At 44.3% G+C, this 23,540-nt stretch overlaps 1 protein-coding gene and 1 long non-coding RNA gene across 5 annotated transcripts in view; one reads left to right on the top strand and one right to left on the bottom strand.

Moving 5' to 3' along the window:
* Positions 1-23,540, top strand: part of GSE1 (Gse1 coiled-coil protein) — a 771,132-nt gene that overhangs the window by 338,629 nt on the left and 408,963 nt on the right. For all 4 annotated transcript variants that reach the window (XM_074286303.1, XM_074286301.1, XM_074286302.1 and 1 more), the window contains exon 2: positions 807-990. In XM_074286303.1, the coding sequence (XP_074142404.1) occupies positions 807-990 (184 nt within the window). The remainder of the gene's footprint in view (positions 1-806; positions 991-23,540) is intronic.
* Positions 3,199-23,105, bottom strand: LOC141554426 (uncharacterized). Its single transcript, XR_012485869.1, has 3 exons — positions 22,948-23,105; positions 16,154-16,236; positions 3,199-6,444 (listed from the first exon to the last, which is right to left on the bottom strand). It is a non-coding gene; the product is annotated as an uncharacterized LOC141554426 (long non-coding RNA).

The following is a 23,540-nucleotide window of genomic DNA, read 5'->3' as shown; positions in this document are numbered from 1 at the left end:
TTCCTTCACATATTCATCGATATACTGAACTTAGCAAGAATAGTAACCTAGTACTTAGTAAATGCTTTTTCATTCATTCATTCATAAACTAGACTAACCAAGACCTAGTAACTTGGTAGTTAGGTGGGTCAGTGGAGAGAATTCAGAGATTGGACTCAAGAGGACCTGAATTCAAATCTAGTCTCAGACTTGGCAAATCACTAATTCACTGCTTGCATCAATTTTCTCCATTATAAAATGGGTATAATAGTATCATTAACCTTCCAGGATTTACGAAAAATAGATGAGATAATATTGTAAAGCCCTTGGCACACTTAATTGGCCAGGAGGGTGGGTGGTTAAAATCAAAAGAATGCTGGTTCTGGAATTCATCTCAGAAATAAGAGGGTTGGACTACATGATCTCCATAGATCCCTTTCATCTGTCAATATATGATCATACCCTCTAATTCTAATCCTGCCTTTTATAGATGAGAAAACTGAGAAAGAAATTTCTTTCCAGCAAAGAAAATTGTTTTCATACAATTTACATTAAATCATACAATTCAGTATGTAGTCATACAACTAAGAGCCAAACCCATGGTCCTTTTTATTCCGACATATACCTTTGACTGCACTCTGTTCTTACGTCTAATGAGTCTTTGTTGGTAAAGTAAATTAGGGCTTGAGGGCATATAGGTGAGGGTCTTGAAATAGGACTGGGGTTGAAGATGACAATAATGGTCCCTGGAGCTGGATCAAAGACAAGGTCTTGGATGTAAAATCCTCCAGTGGTGGATCATATCTGATCATTTCCTTTTCTTACAGGCTTCTTCCTCTTCCCTTGAGATATCGACTGCTACAAAGCCCTCTATCAAGGACGTGGAAGTACGCCCGGGGGCGCCGGACAACCTGGACAGAGGCAGCAGGACCGTGCAGGAGGCCGTCTCCAGCTCCGACCAATGCCAGCTGAGTGGACCGGATACCGAGAGTGCTGACGTTGGAGCCATAAGTAGGTGTCTTTTTACATGTAGCTTAAGTAGAGAATAGCAAAGGACTGTGGTGCTATAGGAATTTGCACAAGGCTCCCAGAAGTCTATAACTACACACTGCTCTGACCATATGGACCATCACTAGTTCTAAGGGAAAGAGCAGTGAGCAGAAGCTGATTCTACCTCCTAGGAGGAGGTCGTAGACTATTTGTTACCAGGCCAAAGGGGAGCCTCACTCTGGGATAACCCAGTATACCTTGCCTTCCAAGATCAAAAGCATTTAATTTGATTTATATTTCAGTGTTTCTACTATAGTATGAGAGTAACCTGATCACTGACCTCTCCCCTTCCTAATTTCCTTGGGAAAATCCCAGAGTAGCTATTGAGGCCATAAAATGAGTCTCCATCAGTAAGGGCTTTGGAGACAGCAGCTGGAGGTGGAGACTTATGTCTCCTTCCCTGCCAGTGGATTGGAGTTAAAAACCCCGCCTTTGCGGCTCTGGATTCCCTCCATCCAGTGGTGTTTGTTTAGCAACAGGAGCTGGTGCCAGTGAGCAGAAGGGGATCAGGAGGGAGTCTTGGGGGTGGTCTGGGAGGCCTACAGAATACCAAAGAGGTAATGAACTATGTCCCTAAAGCAAATGTGAAAGTGCCCATTTGGAGGGTCAACTAAGCCTGAAAGGTCATTTCTAGAGTCCCAGCGATGATGGATGACAAGTCTCTGAGAAGTGCCAAAAATCTGATCTTTCTGATAGATGTAGAGAATGAGCGCTAGCCACTGATGAGAAGTAGAATTGGGAATGGAAATCATATGGATTTATAGATGCAGTAATGATGTGCTAACCCCCAGCTCTCATATGAGAACGGGAAGATGGTGGAGAAAAGGTGAAATTTACTATTGACTCTGTGAGCCACTGACTTCTGAAGGATCTTATATGTACTGGCTAAGGGTTTGAGTGGACGTCAGGCCCGATTGGCAAAGCAACAGAGAAGGTGGCAGTGATCAGTAGCCTGCATGCTAATGAAAGCAGTTAACTGGGGCCATAGAATTATAGCATTAGATCTTGCAAGGAATTTAGGTCAGTTCAGCTCTTGTTTTTCTTTTTATTATTATTATTTTCTTTCAATTTATAGAATTAAAAAAGCATTTCCATAATATAGTCAAATAATGACTACACATGAAACTGGAGACAAGAAAACTAAGGCCCCAAGAGCCCAAGAAATGCCCAAGGATGTGAATTTTGCCATACAATAAGGTTATATATTCATTATGGCTGAAACAGAGCTCATCTTCTCTGTGACACTCATCCTTGCTCTCAGATGCATTAGAGGCAGTTCGATTGCATGGGTAGGATGTTGTTCTGGTGTCAGGAAGACCTCAGTTCAAAGCTAGTCTCAGGATACTTGATTGGTGGTTGTTGACTTTCATTCTCTAAGAGAACCAAAATGATATCTCTAAGTTGGAGTCAAGATACAGCGTTCCCAATTGTGACTGATAAAAACCCAAGTGAGCTGTACCACAGGTCGGGCACAAATAGTGAATATTTGGAGTGGGGATGTCTCTGAATTGATGCATTTCTTTTGAGCTCCTGCAATGCTGCTTCTTTCATAGAGCACACAGTGTCTTTTTAAATTCAGACACGCTGTGTGCTGTTTGGTCCTTTGCTAGTATAGTATGCTACCTATACCATGAGATCCATTCTAAAGTTCTTTAGAGAAACCTTGAAAGTGTCCTTGTATTGCTTCTTCTGACCTTCTTCTGAGCACCTTCTTTGTGTGACTTATGTGACTGCAGGCAAGTCATTGGACTTCTCTCTGACCTGGATTTTTCATTTGTAAAAGGAGGATAATAATAGTACCCATTTCCTGATGTTGGTGTGAGGATCAAATGATACTTAAAAAATGTTCTGCAAACCTTAAGTTAATTATTAATACTGTTATTGTTGGTAAAGGCAACCCAACTTAGCAGATTCACATTTGCAGAACCAATCTGGATTCTTCCTTCTTCCTCATCCCTTATACCAAGTTATTTAGCAAATCTCTCATCTGGACTCTTCTTTTCACTCACAAGGCTACAGCTGTAGGTCAGGTCCGTTTTTGCTCTCTCCTTACCTTTTATAGCAGCCCCCAATGGATTTCTTTGCTTCCAGTATCTTCCCTGTCTAATCCATCTCCCATACAGCTATCAAATTAACATTCCCAAAATATGATTTTATCTTTTTCTCCCTCACTCAAAAATCATGCTTCTTGGATAAGATACAAACTCTTTAGCCTGGCATTAAGCCCCTACTGGTCCCAACTTACCTTCCCATGCTGATTTCAGACTATTCCAATATTCTCCTTTCCAGTCAAAATGGTAATCTGGTTGTCTCTTAAACTCAACATTCCATCTCCCATCTCCTTGTTCTTACATGGCCTGTCTTTCAGAATAGAACCTTCTGTGTTTGCTGATTGTCCCTTCCTACCCTAACCCTCCATCTTGTTAGTATTTTCTCCCACCTCTCTATTTGCTTCTTCTAACATGTAAGCTCTAGGCAGCGAAGTAGATAGAGTGTCAGCCTTGAACTGAGTTCAAATCTGGCCTCAGACGTCCAACATTTCCTAGCTGTGTGACCCAGGCAAGTTATTTAACCCCAATTGCCTCAGCAAAATATAAATAAATAAATAAAATGTAAGTTCTTTGAAGGCAAAAACCAGTTTATTTTATTCTTTGTATTTCCGAGCTCTTGTATATCGTCTTGTACTCAATAGGTGCTTTAAAAATATTTTGTTAAATTGAATTTTTTTAAGATGCAATAGGCTTTTTTATTTAGTCATTTTAAAAATTTATAATAGCTTTTTATTTTTCAAAATACATGCAAAGATAGTTTTCAACATTCACCCTTGAAAAACCTTGTAGTCCAAATTTTTCTTCCTCCCTTAAGCAACAAGGAATCCAAATATAGGTCAAATACGTGCATCAATTGACTTCTTTAATAGTTAACTTCTTACATACAATTTTCCAGAGATCCTCTGATGGCCAATGAAAGGCAAATGATATTGTAGAAAGAACATTGCATCTGCAATTGGAAGACCTGAGTTCAAATCCTGGCTCCAACACTTATTATCTGAATAGACATGAATAAGCCATTAATTTCTCTAACCTTTTTCTCCTCTATAAAATTATATTAGTCTGTAGTAATCTTACCTCATGGGATTTTTGTAGAGATCCAAAAAGATAGGATACATGAAATGCTTTAGACACCTTAAAAATTCTTTATAATATCAGCTACTGCCATAGTGAGCCACCCAACCCATCTAAGGCTCTTACACAGAGTCTTGTCTTAGTTTCTGAGAATATCCCACAAATTAGTCCTTTGATATTCTTTAGTCAATTTACCCAAGCTTATCTTCCCAGTGCCTGATTTCCTGTGTAATCTGGTAATCCCACAGTCTCATGGGAGACTATCTCAGAGTTCTTGGCCATTTTGTATGTCCTGGACTTTTTAGCAGTTGGGTACAGCCTATGTATGGACCCTTTCTCAGAATCATGTTTTTAAGTGATTAAAGACAATTCTAAATTTCAGCAAGAGGCTAATATAAAGATATAATTTTTTGCCCATTCAGATTCACAGATCTCCTGAAATTTGTCCATGAATCATGTTAAGAAAGGTTAAGAAAGTCTGGTTTATGACAAAGGCCATGGTTATCTGCCTTCCAAACAGCTTGCATCTCTGCTCTGCCTTGGTTCATTGCTCATCACTTGACCACTTCCTGTCCACTCCCTGGAGACCAATATCTCTCTCTGTCTCTCTGTCTCCCTCTTCCTTGGATTTTCACACTCTGCTTATCTTAAAGTACCAAACCACCTGGTAGGAAAGCTGATGGGCCCCAGGATTCGTCTGGGTCTGGCTCCTAGTCACCCCTAACGGTCCAAAAGTCAGGAGAGACTGCATTCTTAGGGAAGATGGAGAATAGAGTTTGGAGATGGAATCTCCCCATCCTGTTATCTTTCCTCCCCAACCCTCAAAGAAGCCAAAGGTCATGCTTTTCATAGTTCTTCTCCAAAGAAATAGAGGAAATGCCTCTGAGCTCTTGTGGGAGGGGTGGAGAGGAGATGATCCCTGCTAGGAGACTGCCTCCTCTCAGATTAGCAAAGGCAGTGAACAGGGAAGAGATGGAGCCTGGTTCAAAGTAAAAGCTGCTGTTTCTCTTTGACTTATGCAATGTCACATCTGCCCTAAATGCTGGTCCTGTCCTAATTGTGGTTTATTGGTCATAAAAAGAAGTAAAGTGGATTTCAATCAATATTATTGAGTGCTTATTTCAATATGGGCAGCCAGGTGGTTCCAGAGTGCACAGAGTAGTAGTGCAATCTAGAAGACTCATCTTCCTGAGTTCAAATCCAGCCTCAGACACTTAGCCACATGATCCTGGGCAAGACATTTAACTCTGTTCACTCCAGTTTCTTCATCTTTAAAGTGAATGGGAGACCGAAATGACAAACCATTTCAGTATCTTTGCCAAAAAAAAATCCAAATGGGGTTATGAAGAGTTGGACATGATTGAAATGACTGAACAACAAAACTTACTTCAATGTGCTTTGCACTGCCCTCAATGCTGGGGATGGAGGGCACCCATAAAACAACCCCCATGACCCTCAAGGAGCTTAAATTTACTGGGAAGATACAACCTATGCAGCAATAAGTCTAGGGCCCTGAAAATTATATTCTTCAGAAACTGTGGTAGTTTTATAACTGCCTGCCATGCAGCATCACTCAGAAAATATGGCTGTTCAAGAGATGGTCTTTATTTTGAACAGTCACTTAGGGTCAGAAAAACCATGGCGTGGTTTCCCAAAGGCAATGCTGCTCACTCTTGTTCTCCTGTCCAACTCTGGCTTCAGCTCATTGTCCATTCAAAGTGTCTTCCTGAGAAATGCATGCCCATAGACAAGCTCTATAGGTTATCAGTCCAACTATACATTACAATCTTGACAACAGACATTCTTCATTCACTTGGTTTTTGCTATATGGAGAGTTGGGCCAAATACTTTTGAATGATTATGGACCTCCCTAGGGAAGATTTCCCATGTTCTCGGTCACACCAAGGAGAGCCCTTCATCCTTGTGGCAGACCGAGCAGTCTGAAATATAAGAAGCTATGTTGCTCAAGAAGTGAGGTCAATGATATCATCAGAGAAATGGAGTATGGGTTGCTTAGTGATAGTGAGGAGAGATTAATCAATCAACAAGTATTTATTAAGCATAAGATATGCTAAGCATTGTGGGAGGCACTGGCAATGAGAGAAACAATGCTTACCATCAAGGATATAACCAATGGAGAGCTTGTATAATCCAGTAGAATCCATGATTTTGAAAGATTTAAAGTTAGACCTCTGATACACAGGATGGACCCCTTTTGGAGGTCAAGGTCTTGAGAGAAATGGTCAAGTTCCAAAAGATAGGTGGGCATGGATAAGTTGTAATTTGCTTTCTGGAAGGAATGAGGGAAGAAGAGGAACATCAATGAAATGATAGATCTGTTTAAGTATCAAAATATCAGGAAAATTGAGGAGGGAAAGTTCTAACAATGGGAAATTGGAGAGGTCTCCATGAGGAAGTGGGTCCCTGAAGTAAATCTTGAAGGAATATAGGAATTCCAAGAGGCTTTCAATGAAGAGGGACTGTGTTGCTGAAAGAATAAAAGTAGGAAGACAGGTTAAGGATATACTAATCAAACACCTTGTTTAAGCACTTGTTACAAAAACAAGAATGAAAATCTTTTCCCTCAAGGAGTTTCTATTCTAGTCCAAAGAAGGTCTGGGCTGTGACTTTTGGGTTGGGGGGAGTGAGCTAAAGGGAAGAGTAGGGATTGATATCCACCAGCTCCACCATGCCATCATGACATACACTATTCCACTGTTCAATGGAAGGACGCCTGAAAAGAGAGTGAGTTACTTGTCCCTAGTATAAGTAAAGTGAATTTCAATCAAGATTATTGAATACTTATTTTAATATGGGCAGCCAGGTGGAACCAGAGTGCACAGAGTAGTAGTGCAGTAGGAGAGTGAGTTACCTGTCCTATTTTGGCAGTTATCTCATCTGTCAAGGACAGCAGAGAGGGGATTCTTCACTGGATCACTGAATGTTAGCACAGCAGGGCACCTTTTTTATCATCTGGTTCAACCCAGTCATTTTAGGGTAAAGAATCCAACACCCAAAGAAGAGTCACAAAATGAGGGACGATGTCAGAACTGACATCCCGCTCTCCTGACTTTGAGACATAAGAGAGGCATTTGCATGGTCCTTCAAGGCTTAAAAACCTCATTCCTCATAACAACTCTGTGAAGTCAGTCAGTGCGGAGGGGTTGACTTGCCCAGCTCACATAGCCAGTCAATGTCAGAGCTTGGATTAAAACCCAGTTTTTCTCGCCCCTTGCTAGTCTTGCAACACCATAGAGCCACTCAAAGACTATGGAGTGGGAGGCCGGACTAGCCCTCTTGGGTTCCTTCCAAGTCTTCAATCCTCTGATAGGATTCCTTGGTGCATCCTGTAAGCAGCGGGCTGTGTGCTCAACAGCCTTGTGGGAGGAGCTCCCATGCCCCAGCACTTCCAGCTACAACCCAGATCTAAAAGCAGTTACTGGCGACAGAGAAGGGGGGTCACAAAGCATGGGAACCCCTAGAGCTCTACCTTCCTACTCTTCTTCTTTCCTCCCACATCATAAAGCACCAGGCTAAAGTCTGGGAGAAAGGCAGCCCTTTCTGCAAGCGTGAGGTCTGCGTTAGCCAAACGCCAAGTTCAGAGGTCGGAGTTTAGTCCCTGGAAAAATTAAGGGGGATTGGTGAAAAAGAGGAGACAGAGAAAGAGAGATAGAGACAGAAACGGAGAGACAGAGAGGGAGAGATAGAGACAGAGAGACAGAACAGAGAGACAGAGATAGAGAGACAGCGATAGAGAGAGACAGAGAGAAAGAGAGAGACAGAGAGAGAGAGATGGAGATAGAGAGACACAGAGAGAGAGAGAGAGAGAGAGAGAGAGAGAGAGAGAGAGAGAGAGAGAGAGACAGAGAGACAGAGAGACAGAGAGACAGAGAGAGAGAGAGAGAGAGACAGAGAGACAGAGAGAGAGAGACAGAGACAGAGAGAGAGAGAGAGACAGAGACAGAGAGAGAGAGAGACAGAGAGAGAGAGACAGAGACAGAGAGAGAGAGAGACAGAGACAGAGAGAGAGAGAGAGAGAGAGAGAGAGAGAGAGAGAGAGAGAGGAGAGACAGAGACAGAGACAGAGAGAATGAGAGACAGGCAGAGTCAGAGACAGATGACCTATGAGGTTCTAGGGCATTGTTTTTTATCCCGGCTTTCACACAGTGGGTGCCAGGCAGACAGCCCTGACCCACGAGTCCAGCCAGGGAGCCTCCAGGGTTGCAGTGAGAACTGAATGAGGCGCTTCCCTCTGACCTCAGTGTCCGCGGGTCCTCCTGGGAGGTGTCCGCTCCTGTCCCCAGCCCTCTGGGCAGGAGGAAACCGAGGGCCGTGTGCAGTCAGTCGCACCTCCACCCCCTCCCCACCACAGGGCGGGCACACACACGCACACGATTTCCCGTTATTCTCGCCCCCCACCTCTCCAGAACAGGCTGTGAGTGGCTAAGAGCCCTGGAGAAGCCTCCTGGAGCGAGGGCAGACGTGACAGGGGTCGCCCCCCGCGGCGGAAATGCGCGCAGGGTGTGCTGGGGGCGGGGGGCCGGGGGACACGAGCTTCCCATCCGCCAGCTGCTCCCCCTTCAAGCTGCCGGGAGCCGCGGCGCGATGGCGGGGCTGGAGCCGGGACGTGCCAGGAGAGCCGGCCCCGCGGTTAGGCCGGAGCCCCCAGGTTGCCGTCTGCTGCTCAGGAAACGTGACATTGACTAATGGTTCATTACACACCTGCCACATCTCATTGGCGCCTGAGCGCAGCCTTCCTGTTCCCAGCCGGGCGGCTCGCTGCCGCGGTGCTCCAGACACTCCGCTCCCCCCTCTGTCTCTCTCTCCTTCTCTGTCTTTGTCTCTCTGTCTCTGCCTCTCTGTCTCTGTCTCTCTGTCTCTGCCTCTTCCTCCTCTCCTCCTCCTCCTCCTCCTCCTCCTCCTCCTCCTCCTCCTCCTCCTCCTGCCCCTCCTCCTCCTCCTCTTCCTCTTCCTCCTCCTCCTCCTCCTCCTCCTCTTCCTCCTTTTCCTCTTCCTCCTGCCCCTCCTCCTCCTCCTCTTCCTCTTCCTCCTCCTCCTCCTCCTCCTCCTCTTCCTCCTTTTCCTCTTCCTCCTGCCCCTCCTCCTCCTCCTCTTCCTCTTCCTCCTCCTCCTCCTCTTCCTCCTCCTCCTCCTTCCCCTCCTCCTCCTCCTCCTTCCCCTCCTACTCTTCCCCCTCCTCTTTCCCCTCCTCCTCCTTCCCCTCCTCCTCCCCCTCCTCCTCCTCCTCTTCCTCCTCCTCCTCCTCCTTCCCCTCCTCCTCCTCCTCCTTCCCCTCCTACTCTTCCTCCTCTTTCCCCTCCTCCTCCTTCCCCTCCTCCTCCTCCTCCTCCTCCTCCTCCTCCTCCTCCTCCTCCTCCTCCTCCTCCTCCTCCTCCTCCTCCTCCTCCTCCTCCTCCTCCTCCTCTTCCTTCTCCTCTCCCTCCTCTTTCTTCCTCTCTCCCAGCTTGAGTGACTGCTCACAGGGACTACCAGGATGAGTAAGGGAGGGAGAAGAGCATTTCTCACCAGTCGCCACGATCCCTGCCCCTTCTATTTCATACGTGGGGATGGTGTTTCACCCCTCACTCATCCATCCTGCATGCCCTACAGTCACAGGCAGAGTGGCTGCAGGCCCTGAGCTCGGCTCAGGAGACAGGGGGAGTATTTTTATCCCTTCCCCAAACGTGCCCATCTAAAAGCAGGCTCTCTCTTTCCTCTGAGTATCTCCCGTCCTGCACCCTGGAATGGCCAGCCTGGGTCACAGTTGGGGAGGGTCTGACTCTCCTGTTCTATAGAGGGAAACCTGTATTTGGATCCAAGGACCTCTGAGCTTGGATCCCACCTGCACTACTTATAGTAGACATTGGCAAAGTCATTTCCCTTTTATGGGTCTCCATTTTTCCTCCATCTCTGTAATGATATCTATAAGGCGGTGGAGGATGACAGAACTATTTGTTCTCTAAGATTCTTTCCAGCTCATGAACCTAAATTTCCTCTAAGATCCTGCTTTTCTCTCCACGTTGTGCTTGTGGAAAATCAGTCTGTGTTAGCAGCTTCAGCAGGGGGCCTGGGGACAGGCGTTAAGTCCACAGAGCCGCCATGTTCCCTTCTCACCACATGCTGCAGAATGAATTCTCCTGTTGAGATGGTGTTATGTATTTCAGCTACATCTCCTTGGGAGGTGGGGAGTGGGGGGAACCTGTCAAGTTACTATATTTTTGACTAGGCTGTGAGAGGATTTCAAGAAGAGGGCTATACAGATGGAAGGAGCAAGCCAGTTGGGACAAGAGAAGAAAAAAGAAAGAATGAAACAAACCCCATGATGTGGATCTTAAACTTTTCCCACTCATGCCCCCTTTTCACCAAGGAAATTTTACATGACCATGGGTATACAAATATAAAAATAGGTATACAAATCAAACATTTGCTGATAATAAATCATAATTTCATAATATCTACATTCAATTAGGGATTCCATATGGAGTTGAAACTCACAGTTTAAAAAACACAGATATAAGGGGCAGCTAGGTGGTGCAGTGGGTAGAGCACCAGCCCTGAAGTCAGGAGGACCTGAGTTCAAATTTAGTCTCAGACACTTAAAACTTCCTGGCTGTGTGATCCTGGGCAAGTCACTTAATCCCAATTGCCTCAGAAAAAAAACAACACAGATATGGATGATTTTGCAGAGAAAGCCCTGAACGGGTAAACAAGAGACATTAGTTCAAATCCAAATTTCATCCAAAAAAGAGTGCAGAGTATTTGATAGAGAGAGGTAAGATGGAACCAGCTTGTGTAGAACCCTGAATGCTTTACAAAAGAATTTGGCCTTTAATTTAATAAGTAATAGGGAGCCACTGAATATTTTTGAGCAGGGAAATGACATATATCCATACATATGAAAAATTCCTTTGGCTGTCCGATAAAGATGGATTAGACCTGTTGGGAGGCTATTGCAGAGTCAAGGGTGGATATTGAATGGACCACCTATATGGGAATACCTGAGGCTCACTTTCCTTTTCTCCCCCTGCCCTTCCTGTGAGTGGTAAAATGAACCAGTTTGGAAATGAATAGGAGTCTAGGAAGAATTTTTCAGGAGACGGTTTCCCATCAGGAAATGAAAGCAGATGAAAGGTAAGTTTCTTTCAAAGTGTGGCCCTTGGCAGCTAAATCCCTTAGTGTCTTGAGCTGGCATCCAGTCTATGTGCAGGGGTCAGCAGGAAGGCTTGCCTTTGAGCCATCTCCAAGAAGGGGCCCCAGGGATTTGAATATGGTTTGTATATGATTTGCATATCATTGTAGGTTCTGAGGTACCTGCTCAGGCTCATTTTCAAGCAGACACATTTTCAGTTACCTTTAGAGTCATCAGTCTCTGATCTTTTTTTTTTTTTTTTCTCTTTCTATATTCCAAAGAAGGATAAATATTGAAGTGTTCTCACACACCAAAGCAACATAATACACTAGCAAGAACATTGGCTTGGGAGTGAGAAAGCTGTCGTTCAGTCACTTTAGTTCAACTCTCCATAACCTCACTTGGGGTATTTCTTGGTAATGGAGTGCTTGGCCATTTCCTTCTCCAACTCATTTTACAGATGAGGAAACTGAGGCAAACAGGGTGAAGAGATTTGCCCAGAGTCACACAGCTAACTAGTACCTATTTGAACTCAGGACCATGAGTCTTTCTGATTCCAGGTCAGATACTTTGTTTATTGCACCATCCAGTCTCCAAGATAGTTCTCAGTTCAAATTCCAACTCCATTTATTACCTGTGTGATTTCAGTCAAGGAACTTCATTTCTCTGGGCCTTAGTTTCCTTATCTGTAAATGAGGAGATTAGGTTTTTCTTTTCCTTTTCTTTCTTTCTTTTTTTTTTTCTTTTGACAACAGTGTTGTCAAACAACTGGAATCATGTGTTTAATGCAGAAAATGAAAACATAGACTTACAAAGGAAATCAATAATATTGAAAAACAATTACCGATATTTTTTTAAATTCACAGACTCCCAGGTTAAGAATCCCTGCTTTATAGTCTTTTCCAGCTCTAAATATTCATTTCTCCAAATTAGTATTTTCAGAATGCCTAGTATGGGAGCAATTGTGGGGATTAACAAGAGGTCCCTGGTCTCCAAGGGATCACAGATCTAGTTGAGAAGTCAAGACCTAATATTACCAGAACAGGGAAGTAGAAGCACAGATTGGCTCAGTTGCTTCCATTTATATCAATTTAAGATTTACAAACCCTTTTGTTTTTCCTCTCCAACCTTGGAAGTAAGTAGTGCAGACTTTCCTAGGTTCACCCAATTTGTGGACATCACCCCCAAAATCCAGGACTAAGACTCTTTCTGTCAAATCCCTTTGTCTCTGTATCCTACCAGGCTGCTTCAAATTCAGAGAACAGACACTGATAGGAGTCCTCAGAAATTGGATAACCTTAGGTCAGTCACTTATCTTCTCAGCCTCAGTTTCTTTACCTTAACTTGGGGTAAAAATAAAAATAGCATGTGATAAAGTTGTGAAGATCAAATGAGATAATATATATATATATATATATATATATATATATATACATATATATATGGGGAGAGGAGAGAGAGAGAGAGAGAGAGAGAGAGAGAGAGAGAGAGAGAGAGAGAGAGAGAGAGAGAGAGAGATTATGTCTTAAAGGCCACATAAAGTCTTATTCTTATTTCCTGGGCTTAGAAAATGGAGGCTCTTAGTTGAGACTACCTAATTCTAAATAACATTGAGGTTTTCCCAAGATTTGCTGGGGCAGCCACTGCCACAAAGGGTTTAATGTTGGCCGCTGGGGAAGCTGCTAGTTCTCCTTACTTAGTTCTGTGGAAGCTTAGGGGATGGAAGGTGGGCCTGGGAAGGAGATGGCATTTGGGTCAAGCTTTGGCATTTTCCTCTCCTTCCTTGGAATGATTTACAAAACAAAATTGTGCACAAAACATTCAGTCATTATCCTCCCCCACCTTCCTAGCCTCTTTCCTTCTGGGCTTTCAAGCAGAATTAGGACTTGGAAGGCTTTAAGCTTTGATCTCAAACCAATTAATGGTGTTGATTTCTCTGCAACTCTAAATAGCATGGGGAAGACAAATTTGTGCAAGGTGGCTGGGTTGTAGGAGCTAAGACAAGATTGTGTGTATAAGAAGGAGTCTTAGGGCTCCCATCTATCTTTTGGGCTGGCCATGTTGTTAGAATGACAAATGTACATTTGCCAAAAAGACTGTTTTATGGAGGATTCTCACAAGGTGGTCAAGATAGAAGCGATGCAAGAATACTCTCATAAGAACTTTAGAATCAATTGTTTGACATAGGAGACACTGGCACAGGACTGTCCACCATGGCGTGCCCTCATCAGAGGAGGTGCTGTGCTCTGTGGGCAAAGCAGAATTGAATTAGCTCAGAAGAAAGATGAGATGAGCAGTTATGAACATAGGATTATTTATGCCCATCCTGTGGCAGAGCAATCCGAGTTCATATTGGATCAGCCACAGTTAGACACACTAATTTGACTCTAACATAGTAGTGCCATTTTGGAACTCTGAGAACAAAGGACAGCAACCAGCCGATCTGTCCATAAGCCAACAAAAGGTTTAAAATCTTTCTATGCTTATCGGGCCTCTCTGGACTGAAGATAACTCTTTTGTTCATATCTGTAGATTATAAGATTTAGAGCTGAAAGCATAATAGAGATCATCTCATCTAATCTCCCTCCCCATTCCCAACACTGACTTTTTAACCAAAGAAGAAAGGACTATCACTGTGGGGAAGTCACTTTTTTAAGGTCACACAGAAGTGCAGAGCCATGATCTAAAATAATTTCTTATCACTACAAGGCATTGGCAATGCAGAGACCCATTTTCCCCCCATTTTGCTTATCAAGCTACCTTTCTTTCCTGTGACTGGTTTTATTTTTACACACAAGCTAAAAGAAATTTTCAGATATCACGGCAGTAAAGATTTTTTTTTAGGTATTATGTTGATTTGGTGGCTGATTTAGTAAAGGACAAGAGGCATTTACATGGATATTTAATAAAAATACATGAATCAACCAGGCATCAACTCCAAGTAGTTTCATAATGGCACAAAAGATAAAAATAGACTTTTATACCTGGTAACTTGCTGGGAGGACTTTTTTAGTGGAGGCAGCTCTGAATCTTGTAAAGTGCTGGACTGGAGGCAAGAGACCTGAGTTTGAATCTCAGTTCTAACCCTTAATATCGGTGTGACATTGGGAGAGCAACTTCCCCCTCATCTGTAAATTGGGAATGGTGACCCTTGTATTTCCTGCTTTATTATACTGTGGAAAATGCTATTTATAACCCTTAAAGGGTTATAGATATGTGGCCTATTATTTATTTTTCCCAGTACTTATTCCCCTCCCCCCCAACAAAACCCAATCCTTTTTAACAGAATATAACAGGAAGGCAGATTTGATGCAAAGGAAGCTACTATGTTAGACCTTGGGGAGGTCAGGTATCTGAGATCCAAAAAGGCAGAGGAAGAAAAATCAGAAGAAGGAGGAGGAAAAGAAGAAGAAGAGGAGAGAAGGGCAAGAAGAGAAAAAAGAGGAAGAAAAGGACAAGAAGGAGAATAAAAGAAGGGAAGAAAGAGCAAAAAGACAACAAGGTGGAGGACTAGAAAGACAAGAAGGAAAAGAGGAAGAAGAAGAAGAAATGAGAAAAGAAGAAGGAAGAAGAGGAGAAGGAGAAGAAGGAAAGACAAAACTAAAAGCAACGTTTGGTATACTGGGGAAATATAATGTTTGACAGTCTACAAAAAGAAGCTTACTTTGCAACACTTGACTCATAGACAAACAATCTCCATCTCCAATGCAGGTCAACACCTTTTCTAAAGAAAAACAGTTGCCTTGGGCACTGAAGAGTTAAATGACTTACATTCTGTGGCCCATCTGTTCTGTGTGTGAGGCAAGATTTGAACTCAGGTTTCTCTGGCCTCTTGTTTACTGCAACATTCTGCCTCTTAGTTTAAGGAATAAGGAGGTAAAGGTCCTCTTGTACTCTGCTCTGGTCAGACCATACTTGGACTACAGTCTTCAGCTCTGGATACCACATTCTAAGGAAGGATTTTGATAAACTGGGAAGCATTCAGAAGAATGCAATCAGGAGGGAGGAAAGTCTCAAGTGCACAGTATATGGGAATCAGTGAAATGAACTGAGGATGTTTAGCCTCAGGAGGCACCATGATAAAAACCATGTTTGGGTGTTAGAAAAGCTGTTTCATGGAAAATGGATCATAATTGATCTGTTGATCCCCAGAAAGCATAACTAGAAGTAAAGAGTGAATTTTGCAAAAAGGTAAACTGAAGTTTGGTGTCAGGAAAAATCTTTGTAACAATTAGAATTGTCCAAGTTCTAATGGAGATGATAGGTTCCCTGTCATTGGAGTTCCTCAAGCAGAGGATAGTTTTCTTGTTAAATGATCAAGGAAGTCGTAAATGCTTACTATGTATCAGGCACTATGCTAAATACTGAGAATACAAAGAAAGACTCTCAAGAAACTTATAGTCTATTAGGAAAGATATGTGTGTGTATTTATATATAAATGAGTAGATACATATAAGAACTAAACAGAGTAGATGAGGCGTGATCTCAGAGGGAAGGCACTAGCAACTGGGGGATCAGGAAGGACTCCTTGCAGGAGGCAATATTTGAGCTGAGTCTTGAAGGTAGCCCAGAAAAAATTAAGAGATGGAGGTGAAGAAGGAGGACATTCCAAGTAAGGACAACTAACAGTACTACAGCAATGGGAGATGGAGTATTGTATGTGAAGGAGGGACAGCCAACAGGTTAGTATCACCTCAGTGTGGGATGCTCCAAGTTGAGTAAGGAGCAAGAAGACTGGCTAGACTGGCCATTTATTGGGAAGGTTATAGTGGGAATTCCTTTCAGATATGGGTTGGACTGGAAAGCTGCTAAGGGCCCTTTCCTTCTGAGTTTTGTGATTCTCTATGCCAGCTCAAGGAATAGGCTTTACCTGAGTCACCCAACCAAGGGGGTTCCGCCTTCTGTGGAATGATGCTTTCACTGGCTCTCTCAGCCCCATGGAGGTAATTTGATCTGCAGCCAGAGAAAGTAGCCATGTCTTTAGAAGGCTAGCCATGGAGAGAATGGGGTGACATCACTAAGTATATGACCTTTGCTAGAAGCATCCTAAATCAGCAAGATGGCACAGGCCACCCATCCCCCCAAACTCCCCTATCCCCCAAAACCCAAAGGCAGAAATCAGTAGGCCAGACCTCATCACCAGGTCCCTCATCTTTGGTTTGCAATTTAATATAATGCAGCAAGAGGTTTCTCTGATGGTGCGAATGATTTGTGTCAATTCCGGGATGATTGAGCATGAAAAAAAAGGGCTTGGCCAATAATAAGTCTGAGAAAAGATGGCTGAACCTGACTGTTATAGAAGCAGTTATCAAGGAAAGATTGTTTGTGTGTGCATGTCACACACACACACACACATACATGCTTTCTTCAGGCCAAGTTTCAGCATCATTTTTTGTTGGTCCAAGGTCAGATGATGAGGGTTAAGGAAGTGGTTCCTTCCACAAAACACAATAGGAACAGACATCTCACAGCTTGTGTAGTTTTCTAATCAGTGTTGGAGCTAGAAAGCATCTAAAAGATTATCTAGTCAAATCACCTTGGGGAGTATATTGCATAGAACAGAACTCAGAGAAAGGGAGATCTGGGGAGTGGTAGTAGTAGTAGTAGTAGTAGTTAGAAGTAGTAGTAATCATAATAGCAATAATTATAGAAAGGGTAATAGCAATTGTAAAAGTAGTAGTAGTAGTAGTAGTAGTAGTAGTAGTAGTAGTAGTAATCATAATAACAGTAGTAGTAGTTAGAAGTAGTAGTAATCATAATAGCAATAGTTATAGAAGGAATAGTAGCAGTTGTAACAGTAGTATAATCATAGTAGTAGTAATCATAGTAGCAGTAGTAAAAGTAGTAGTAGTAGTAGTAGTAGTAGTAGTTATTTGTAGTTAGAAGTAGTAGTAATCAATCATAATAGTAATAATTGTAGATGGAGTAGTAGCAGTTGTAACAGTAGTATAGTCATTGTAGAAGTAATCATAGTAGCAGTAGTAACGGTAGCAGTATAGTAGTAGTAGTAGTAGTAATAGTCAGTAGTAGTAGTAGTAGTAGTAATAGTCAGTAGTAGTTAGAAATAGTAGTAATCATAATAGTAATAATTGTAGAAGGAATAGTAGCAGTTGTAATGGTAGTGGTGGTAGTGCTAGTAGTAGTAGTAGTAGTAGTAGTAGTAGTAGTAGTAGTAGTAGTAATAGTAGTAGTAGTAGTAGTAGTAGTAGTAGTAGTAGTAGTAGTAGTAGTAGTAACAACTAAAATTTATATTTTGTATATTTTGTTTACAAAATCTTTTACAATTATTATCTCATTCTAGTTCTTACAACAGTCTTCATGGGTATCCCTATCTTACACATGGGAAGAATGAGTTTTAGGTGGCTTCCTGCTCAATGTCACAGAACAAATAACAGAATCAGGATTCAGACCAAGGTCCCTTGACTCCAAATTCAGCATTGTTTTTCTTGCACCTTCCCCACTCCCATACTGTCACATCCCTGACATGGAAACCAAATTGGGGCCAGAACTTTTCTCTCTACTGTGCTTTTGTCCTGACATGGTTTTCTAAGGTCCAGTTCTAGCTTTGTTCATTTGTACACATACACATTGTGCACGTGTGTGTTGGAGAATGGGATAAATGTCACCCTGAGGATGACTCTGCTGCTGCCTTCAGGCCCCTCCCCAAAACATTTGGCTTCTCAGAGGCTGAATGCCCAGCTGGTGGCCCAGTTCCAAAACAGTTCCATGTCTCTCTAGTAGACGGAGCATCCCAACTTTGGATGAATCTACTAGCCATAGAGTCCTCCCTGCAGAGGAGAGGACAGTCAGGTGTTTCCTCTCACCTAGTACCCTTATCCTCTATTTTACCCCTAGTCTTACCCTTGGAAAATTGCTAGAGCTCTGGATTCAAATTGTAAGGATTATGGGAAAGGGAGAGAGAAATCTGGATCACAATGGCCAGGAGAGACTTCCTGGAGCAGGTGGGACTTGTGTGGGAGCTTGAAGACTGTCCAGTACTTGGATAAGCAGGTAGGAGGAGGAAGGATATCCTTGGGGAGAAAATAAGTGGAAAGAAAGACCTGTGTTTAGGCAGCCTGGAGCAGAGTCCCGGCAAGCCTCAAACTCATAAAAATTTACAGGTTTAGAGTGGCCAAGACCTTGGAGACTTTTTGATCCATTTTACAGATGAAAACACCAACCTGGGGGGCTAGAGGGGGAGAGAAGAAGACAGTTAGCTAATATCAACACTGAGATCTGAAACCATGAAGGGACAACTGAGTCAGTGCTGTGTTTCAACTCAGAGAACCTGACTTCAAATCCACTTTCATCAGTGCATAATTGAGCAAATTCATTACTCTCTCTTTCTCTCTCTGATCCTCAGCTTCCTCATCTCTAAAATGAGAAGGTAGGAATAAATCACCTCAAAAGTCCCAGCTCTTGGTCTGAACTTCCAAGACCCTCCAATGGAAGTCAGGCCTTAGAGGCACCAACCCTTGTGCCTTTACCTCCCCCAGGAGAAAAACATGTGGAACAGCTAGGAAAAGGACTGCTTCTTCAAACCATCTGCTTGGTTTTCCCTGAAATCCCTCTCAGCACCAGAGCCCACCTACCTTCCCTGACACCTCATTCTCCATGACAACGCCCCCTAACACATCTCTGCCCCTGGCCCTGCCCCAATTCCCATGGTCCCCTTCCTCTTTTACATTCCAGGGTTCCTTGCTCTTGATGTCTCCATCAGAAGCCCACAACTTTCTCACCAGAGGGAGTGAGTCAGCATAGGGCTTCTTAAACTTTTTTCACTCTTGACCCCTTTTCGTCCAAGAAATTTTTTACGTGATTCTGGATATACAGGTATATAGAATAGGTATATAAATCTAATATTCACTGACAACAAATCATCATTTTACAAACCCCAAATTCAATTATGAGACCCCATCTAGGGTCTCAAAATCCACGATTTAAGCTTTGGGATGACAGAATGGATATTCACCTTGGAATATGGAGCTCTGCATTCAAATTCTGCAACTGACACAGTTTCAAATGTGTCTGGATGAGGTACTTAAACCATCTCAGCCTCAACTTCCTCAATGACGTTTTTCAGCCTCAGTTTCCTCATCTGTAAATAAAACTCTTGGCTTAAATGACCTTAGCATGAGCACTGGTCTTTCAATCAAAATCTGGATTCAATTCCTTCCCCATATAACTACTAGTGCCTTGACTTCTCCCAGCCTCAGTTTCCTTATCTGTTAAATAAGAGGGTTGGATTCATTGGTTTCAAAATCCTATCCAGCCCTAAATATAAAACCCTACTTCTAGATCTTAATCCTACAGAAAACTATCCTGTCTTGTCACTTTGCTGGATATCACATTGCCTAAACATCACAGGAGCAAGATTTGGAACCGGGACTTAGAGGCCATCTTGATCTTATCTCCTCACTTTATAGAGGAAATAGACAGAGGAGAAATGATTTGCTCAGTCACACAGACAGCACCCAGAAAAGTAGCATTTGAACCCAGATCCAAAGTCAGTGCTCTTTTTTTTCCTGTTCTCGGGCAGAGATGAAGTGGAAAGAGAATGGGGCTGGGAAGTTCAAGCGTGGGGTCCACATCCCAGCTCTTAGTACTTAATGTGATCTCAGGGCTAGAAGAGGAGGCTGAAAGGCTATCCTTAGGATGGCCTCTGGGGTCCCAGAGTGCATCCCCCCCCCTCTGGAATCTTTTCTGTGACAGGCTCTGAGTTGGGGGGGGGAGGGAGCAAAGGAAGCTGTCAAGGTTCGAGGCAAAGAATCAATGCCCCCACTGAGTCACGTTCTGAGAAGCGCATCTCCTGGAAGCCCGGCCAGATTTGCAAGGAAAGCAGGAAGTGACCAGGGCAGGACTGCAGGCTGGCTATGGTCTAGATTGGAGCTGTGGCAGGCTCGGGACTGCAGCCGAGCTCGGGAAGCGGCAGGCAGGGAGCTGGGCAGGCGGGCTGCTGGCCTGGGAGGGAGAGCTGGAGGGGGGGGGGAACAGCAGGAGGAGGGCCTCTCGTGTGTGGTTTGGCTGTGGCTTGGGCGCTCTCTCTCTCTCCCTTTTTTTTTCTTTTTCAACTGACTTGACTCAGAGTTTGCTTCTGAAACGGAATCAAAAATCAAACAAGAACGAGAGAGAGAGAGAGAGAGAGAGAGAGAGAGAGAGAGAGAGAGAGAGAGAGAGAGAGAGAGAGAGAGAGAGAGTTTTCTCTCCTCCTCTTCCTCTCCTCCTCCTCCTCCTCTCCTCTCCCCTCCCCTTTCGGGAGTTAGCAGTTGGATGACTGAGGCCCCCCGCAGCCCCATCCCCCGGCCTCTGTTGGCAGAGCAGCCCACGGTAGCCCAGAGCACACTCCTCTGGCTGGCTGCCCACAAGCCGGAGAGCCCTCATGGACGACCAGAGTCCCAGGTGGAAAGTTCGCCTGCCCGGTGAGTAAGCCCCCACCTCCCACCCCAGAGTCTCCCAGTATTGAGGGGGAGGAGTCAGGATGTGGTCCATTGGGGAAAGGGGGGAGGGGTTTGCTTATTGAAGGAGAAAAGACCTAAGGGTCTGAAGTAAGCGTGTGGGCAGCTGGGCTCCGGGCCACAGGGCAAGGGTGCCCTCCTGGAGCGGGCCTCTTGTGGAACTGGACATGAGTGTGCTTGGCGATCCCGTGGGTGTGCTGGGGGATTGGACATCAGTGTGCTTGGCGGTCCGTGCGTGTGCTAGGAGGGGATGTATCTTTGTCATCTCTGATGTAAATAGAACAGAGCAATGAAATGTCAAATGAGACGAGGAGCCCGATGCCACAGGCTGCTCGGGGCTTCAGCCTGGTGATTCTGGTTAAAAGTGGGGGAACTCAAGAAGCCTTGATGCCTCTGTCACTGTCATTTCCCCTCTGCCCTCGCCCAGGAGCTGTAGCAAAGGAAAGGAGCTGGAACAGTAACTTAGACATCGGCCAACTCCCTCTTGTTACAGATAATGAAACTGAGGCCCAGAGATGTTTGTGATTATTCAAGGGCATTTAGCTAGGGCCCCGGGTCTCCCGACTCTAGTCTAAGATGTGCCCTGGGACCTCATGGCTCTCCAGGTGTTGGGAACCCTGGGAGGGGCCTGGATCTGGCCCTAGTGGGAGAGCTCTGAGGGGAAGCCACAGGCCATGGGAAGGCTGGCTTGGCAGTGGCCTTCATTCCATGTGGGCTCCAAACCTAAGGGTGGGAGGAATGAGTGTGGGCTGGACTGTGGCAAGCCTTGGGAGTCTCTGTACAGAGGTCTAAGGCAGCCAGGTGTAGCCCCTAAATCTCTGACATCCTGGCTGCGTGCCAGCAAGGGAGGGGAGCAAAGGGCAGGCAAGGCAGCTCCTGCCCTCTCACTTGGTTCCTCTGTTTCTAGCAAGACTGAAGGCAATGTGCCACCCTATGGGGAGAGTCAGAAGACCTGAGGGCTAATCCTGGCTCTGCCACAAATGACTTTCATTTCTTCAGGGCTAATGGGTAGAAGTTACAAGGAGGCTGGTGTTGGCTCATTACCAGTGACACAAGTAACAACTAGAGCTATCTAACAATGAAACAAAATTGCAAAGCAGTGAGCTCCCTGTCTTTGGAGATATACAAGCGGAATCTTCCTGTCAGGAATACTATGGCAGAGGTGCCTGCATGAGGGGCAGGATGGATGACCAGTAAATCTCTTCAAACTCAGATACTAGGTTTCTCTTTCCCTTCCCTTTCCCTTTTAGGAGGTATACAACGTAGCTTCTCAGCTCTGACAGTCTTCTATTTGAAGAGAGTGTTAGATCAGCCATAGAATGTCTAAGAGAGAGACACAGAGAGAGAGAGACAGAGAGAAAAAGAGACAGAGAGAAAAAGAGACAGAGACAGATAGAGACAGACAGAGAGCCAGAGAAAGAGACAGAGAGAGACAGACAGCCAGAGAGAGAGAGACAGAGAGACGAAGAAAGAGAGAGAGAGAGAGAGAGAGAGAGAGAGAGAGAGAGAGAGAGAGAGAGAGAGAGAGAAAGAGAGAGAGAGAGAGACAAAGAAACAGAGAGAGAGAGAGAGAGAGAGAGAGAGAGAGAGAGAGAGAGAGAGAGAGGAGAAAGAGACACACACACACAAAGAGAAAAAAAAAGACATAGAAACAGAGAAACAGAGACAGATAGACAGAGATAGAAAGACTTAACTAGAGGGGGGCGTTTCCATGGCCCCGCTGTACAGGACTATAGGTCAAAGGTTCCATTCTCCATGGTTCCCATTGGCCATTGGCTCTAGGTTAGGGCCCCCCCACCCTGATATCCCCAATCTGGTCCTGATGACAGGAGCAACAATAACTCAGTGTTAACAAGTGACAGCATCAGGCAGATGTGGCCCATTTTCCATCTTCAAAGGGCTCTCTGTGGGTGCCAGTTACACAATGATACTCCCACCTGCAGGGTTTGGTCCAGGTAAGAGGGTGAAACTCTCACATCTCTGCCAGCGGGGCCTGCCAAGCACAGACAGGCGGGTAGCCCAGAGGAACCTCGTGCCCCTTGCTCACCCCTCCCCCTTGTACACCGCCTGCCTTGGCCAAGCTCTTCTCCCCTTCCCCAAGACTGAAGTCTAGTTTGAATTCTGTGTTTCTGTTTTCCTATGTTCCTTTCCTCCTGGCATATTAGCCTCTCAAAGAACTCTGGGTACACCAGGTTTTAGCCTGACTTACCTGACACTTTTCTATCATCAGCTGTTCTTGGAAGTCCCAGACTCTGATAGGGACCTCTCTGCGTCGGTTCACCTTGTGGATCCTATCCTTTGTTCCTGCCTTTTACCCACAACTGCCTGGCACCACCTGTTTGCCCAACTGGTGAAGTTCTTTCCCCTCCCAAGTCTGCCCTGAAGCAACTTTTTCTAAGCCATTCATGGAGTCGATTCTGAGCTTCCTTTAAGAAACAATGCAAGGAGATAAAATCAAAAACTAAGAAGACAGAACATACTCTCACCACAGTTGAGTAAGAGGAAAAGTTAAAGGGAACAAATAGACAAACAACACAGCATTCTGATAAGGATTTTGAGGGAAGAATTGAGAAAGAAAGTTATGGTACTTCACTTGTTGAAACATATTTCTATATAAATAGTTACTAAGCAAATTTAGTTGGTTGTATTGAAATTTAATATTAAGCTTTTAATAACTAATTTTTAAAAGAAAATGATGAATCAGATCTGGCAATAAACTCCTAACATCTGGGATACTTGCCTGGATTTTCCTCAGAAAAGAAAAACAGTTACCCTTTGGCTCGGGCCTCATGCATTCATTTG

The sequence above is a fragment of the Sminthopsis crassicaudata genome, chromosome 2 (genome assembly GCF_048593235.1).
Source record: "Sminthopsis crassicaudata isolate SCR6 chromosome 2, ASM4859323v1, whole genome shotgun sequence".
NCBI classification, from domain to species: Eukaryota; Metazoa; Chordata; class Mammalia; order Dasyuromorphia; family Dasyuridae; genus Sminthopsis; species Sminthopsis crassicaudata.
The sequence above is the reverse complement of the archived record's forward strand: the minus strand, read 5'-3'. Positions and strand labels throughout refer to the sequence as shown.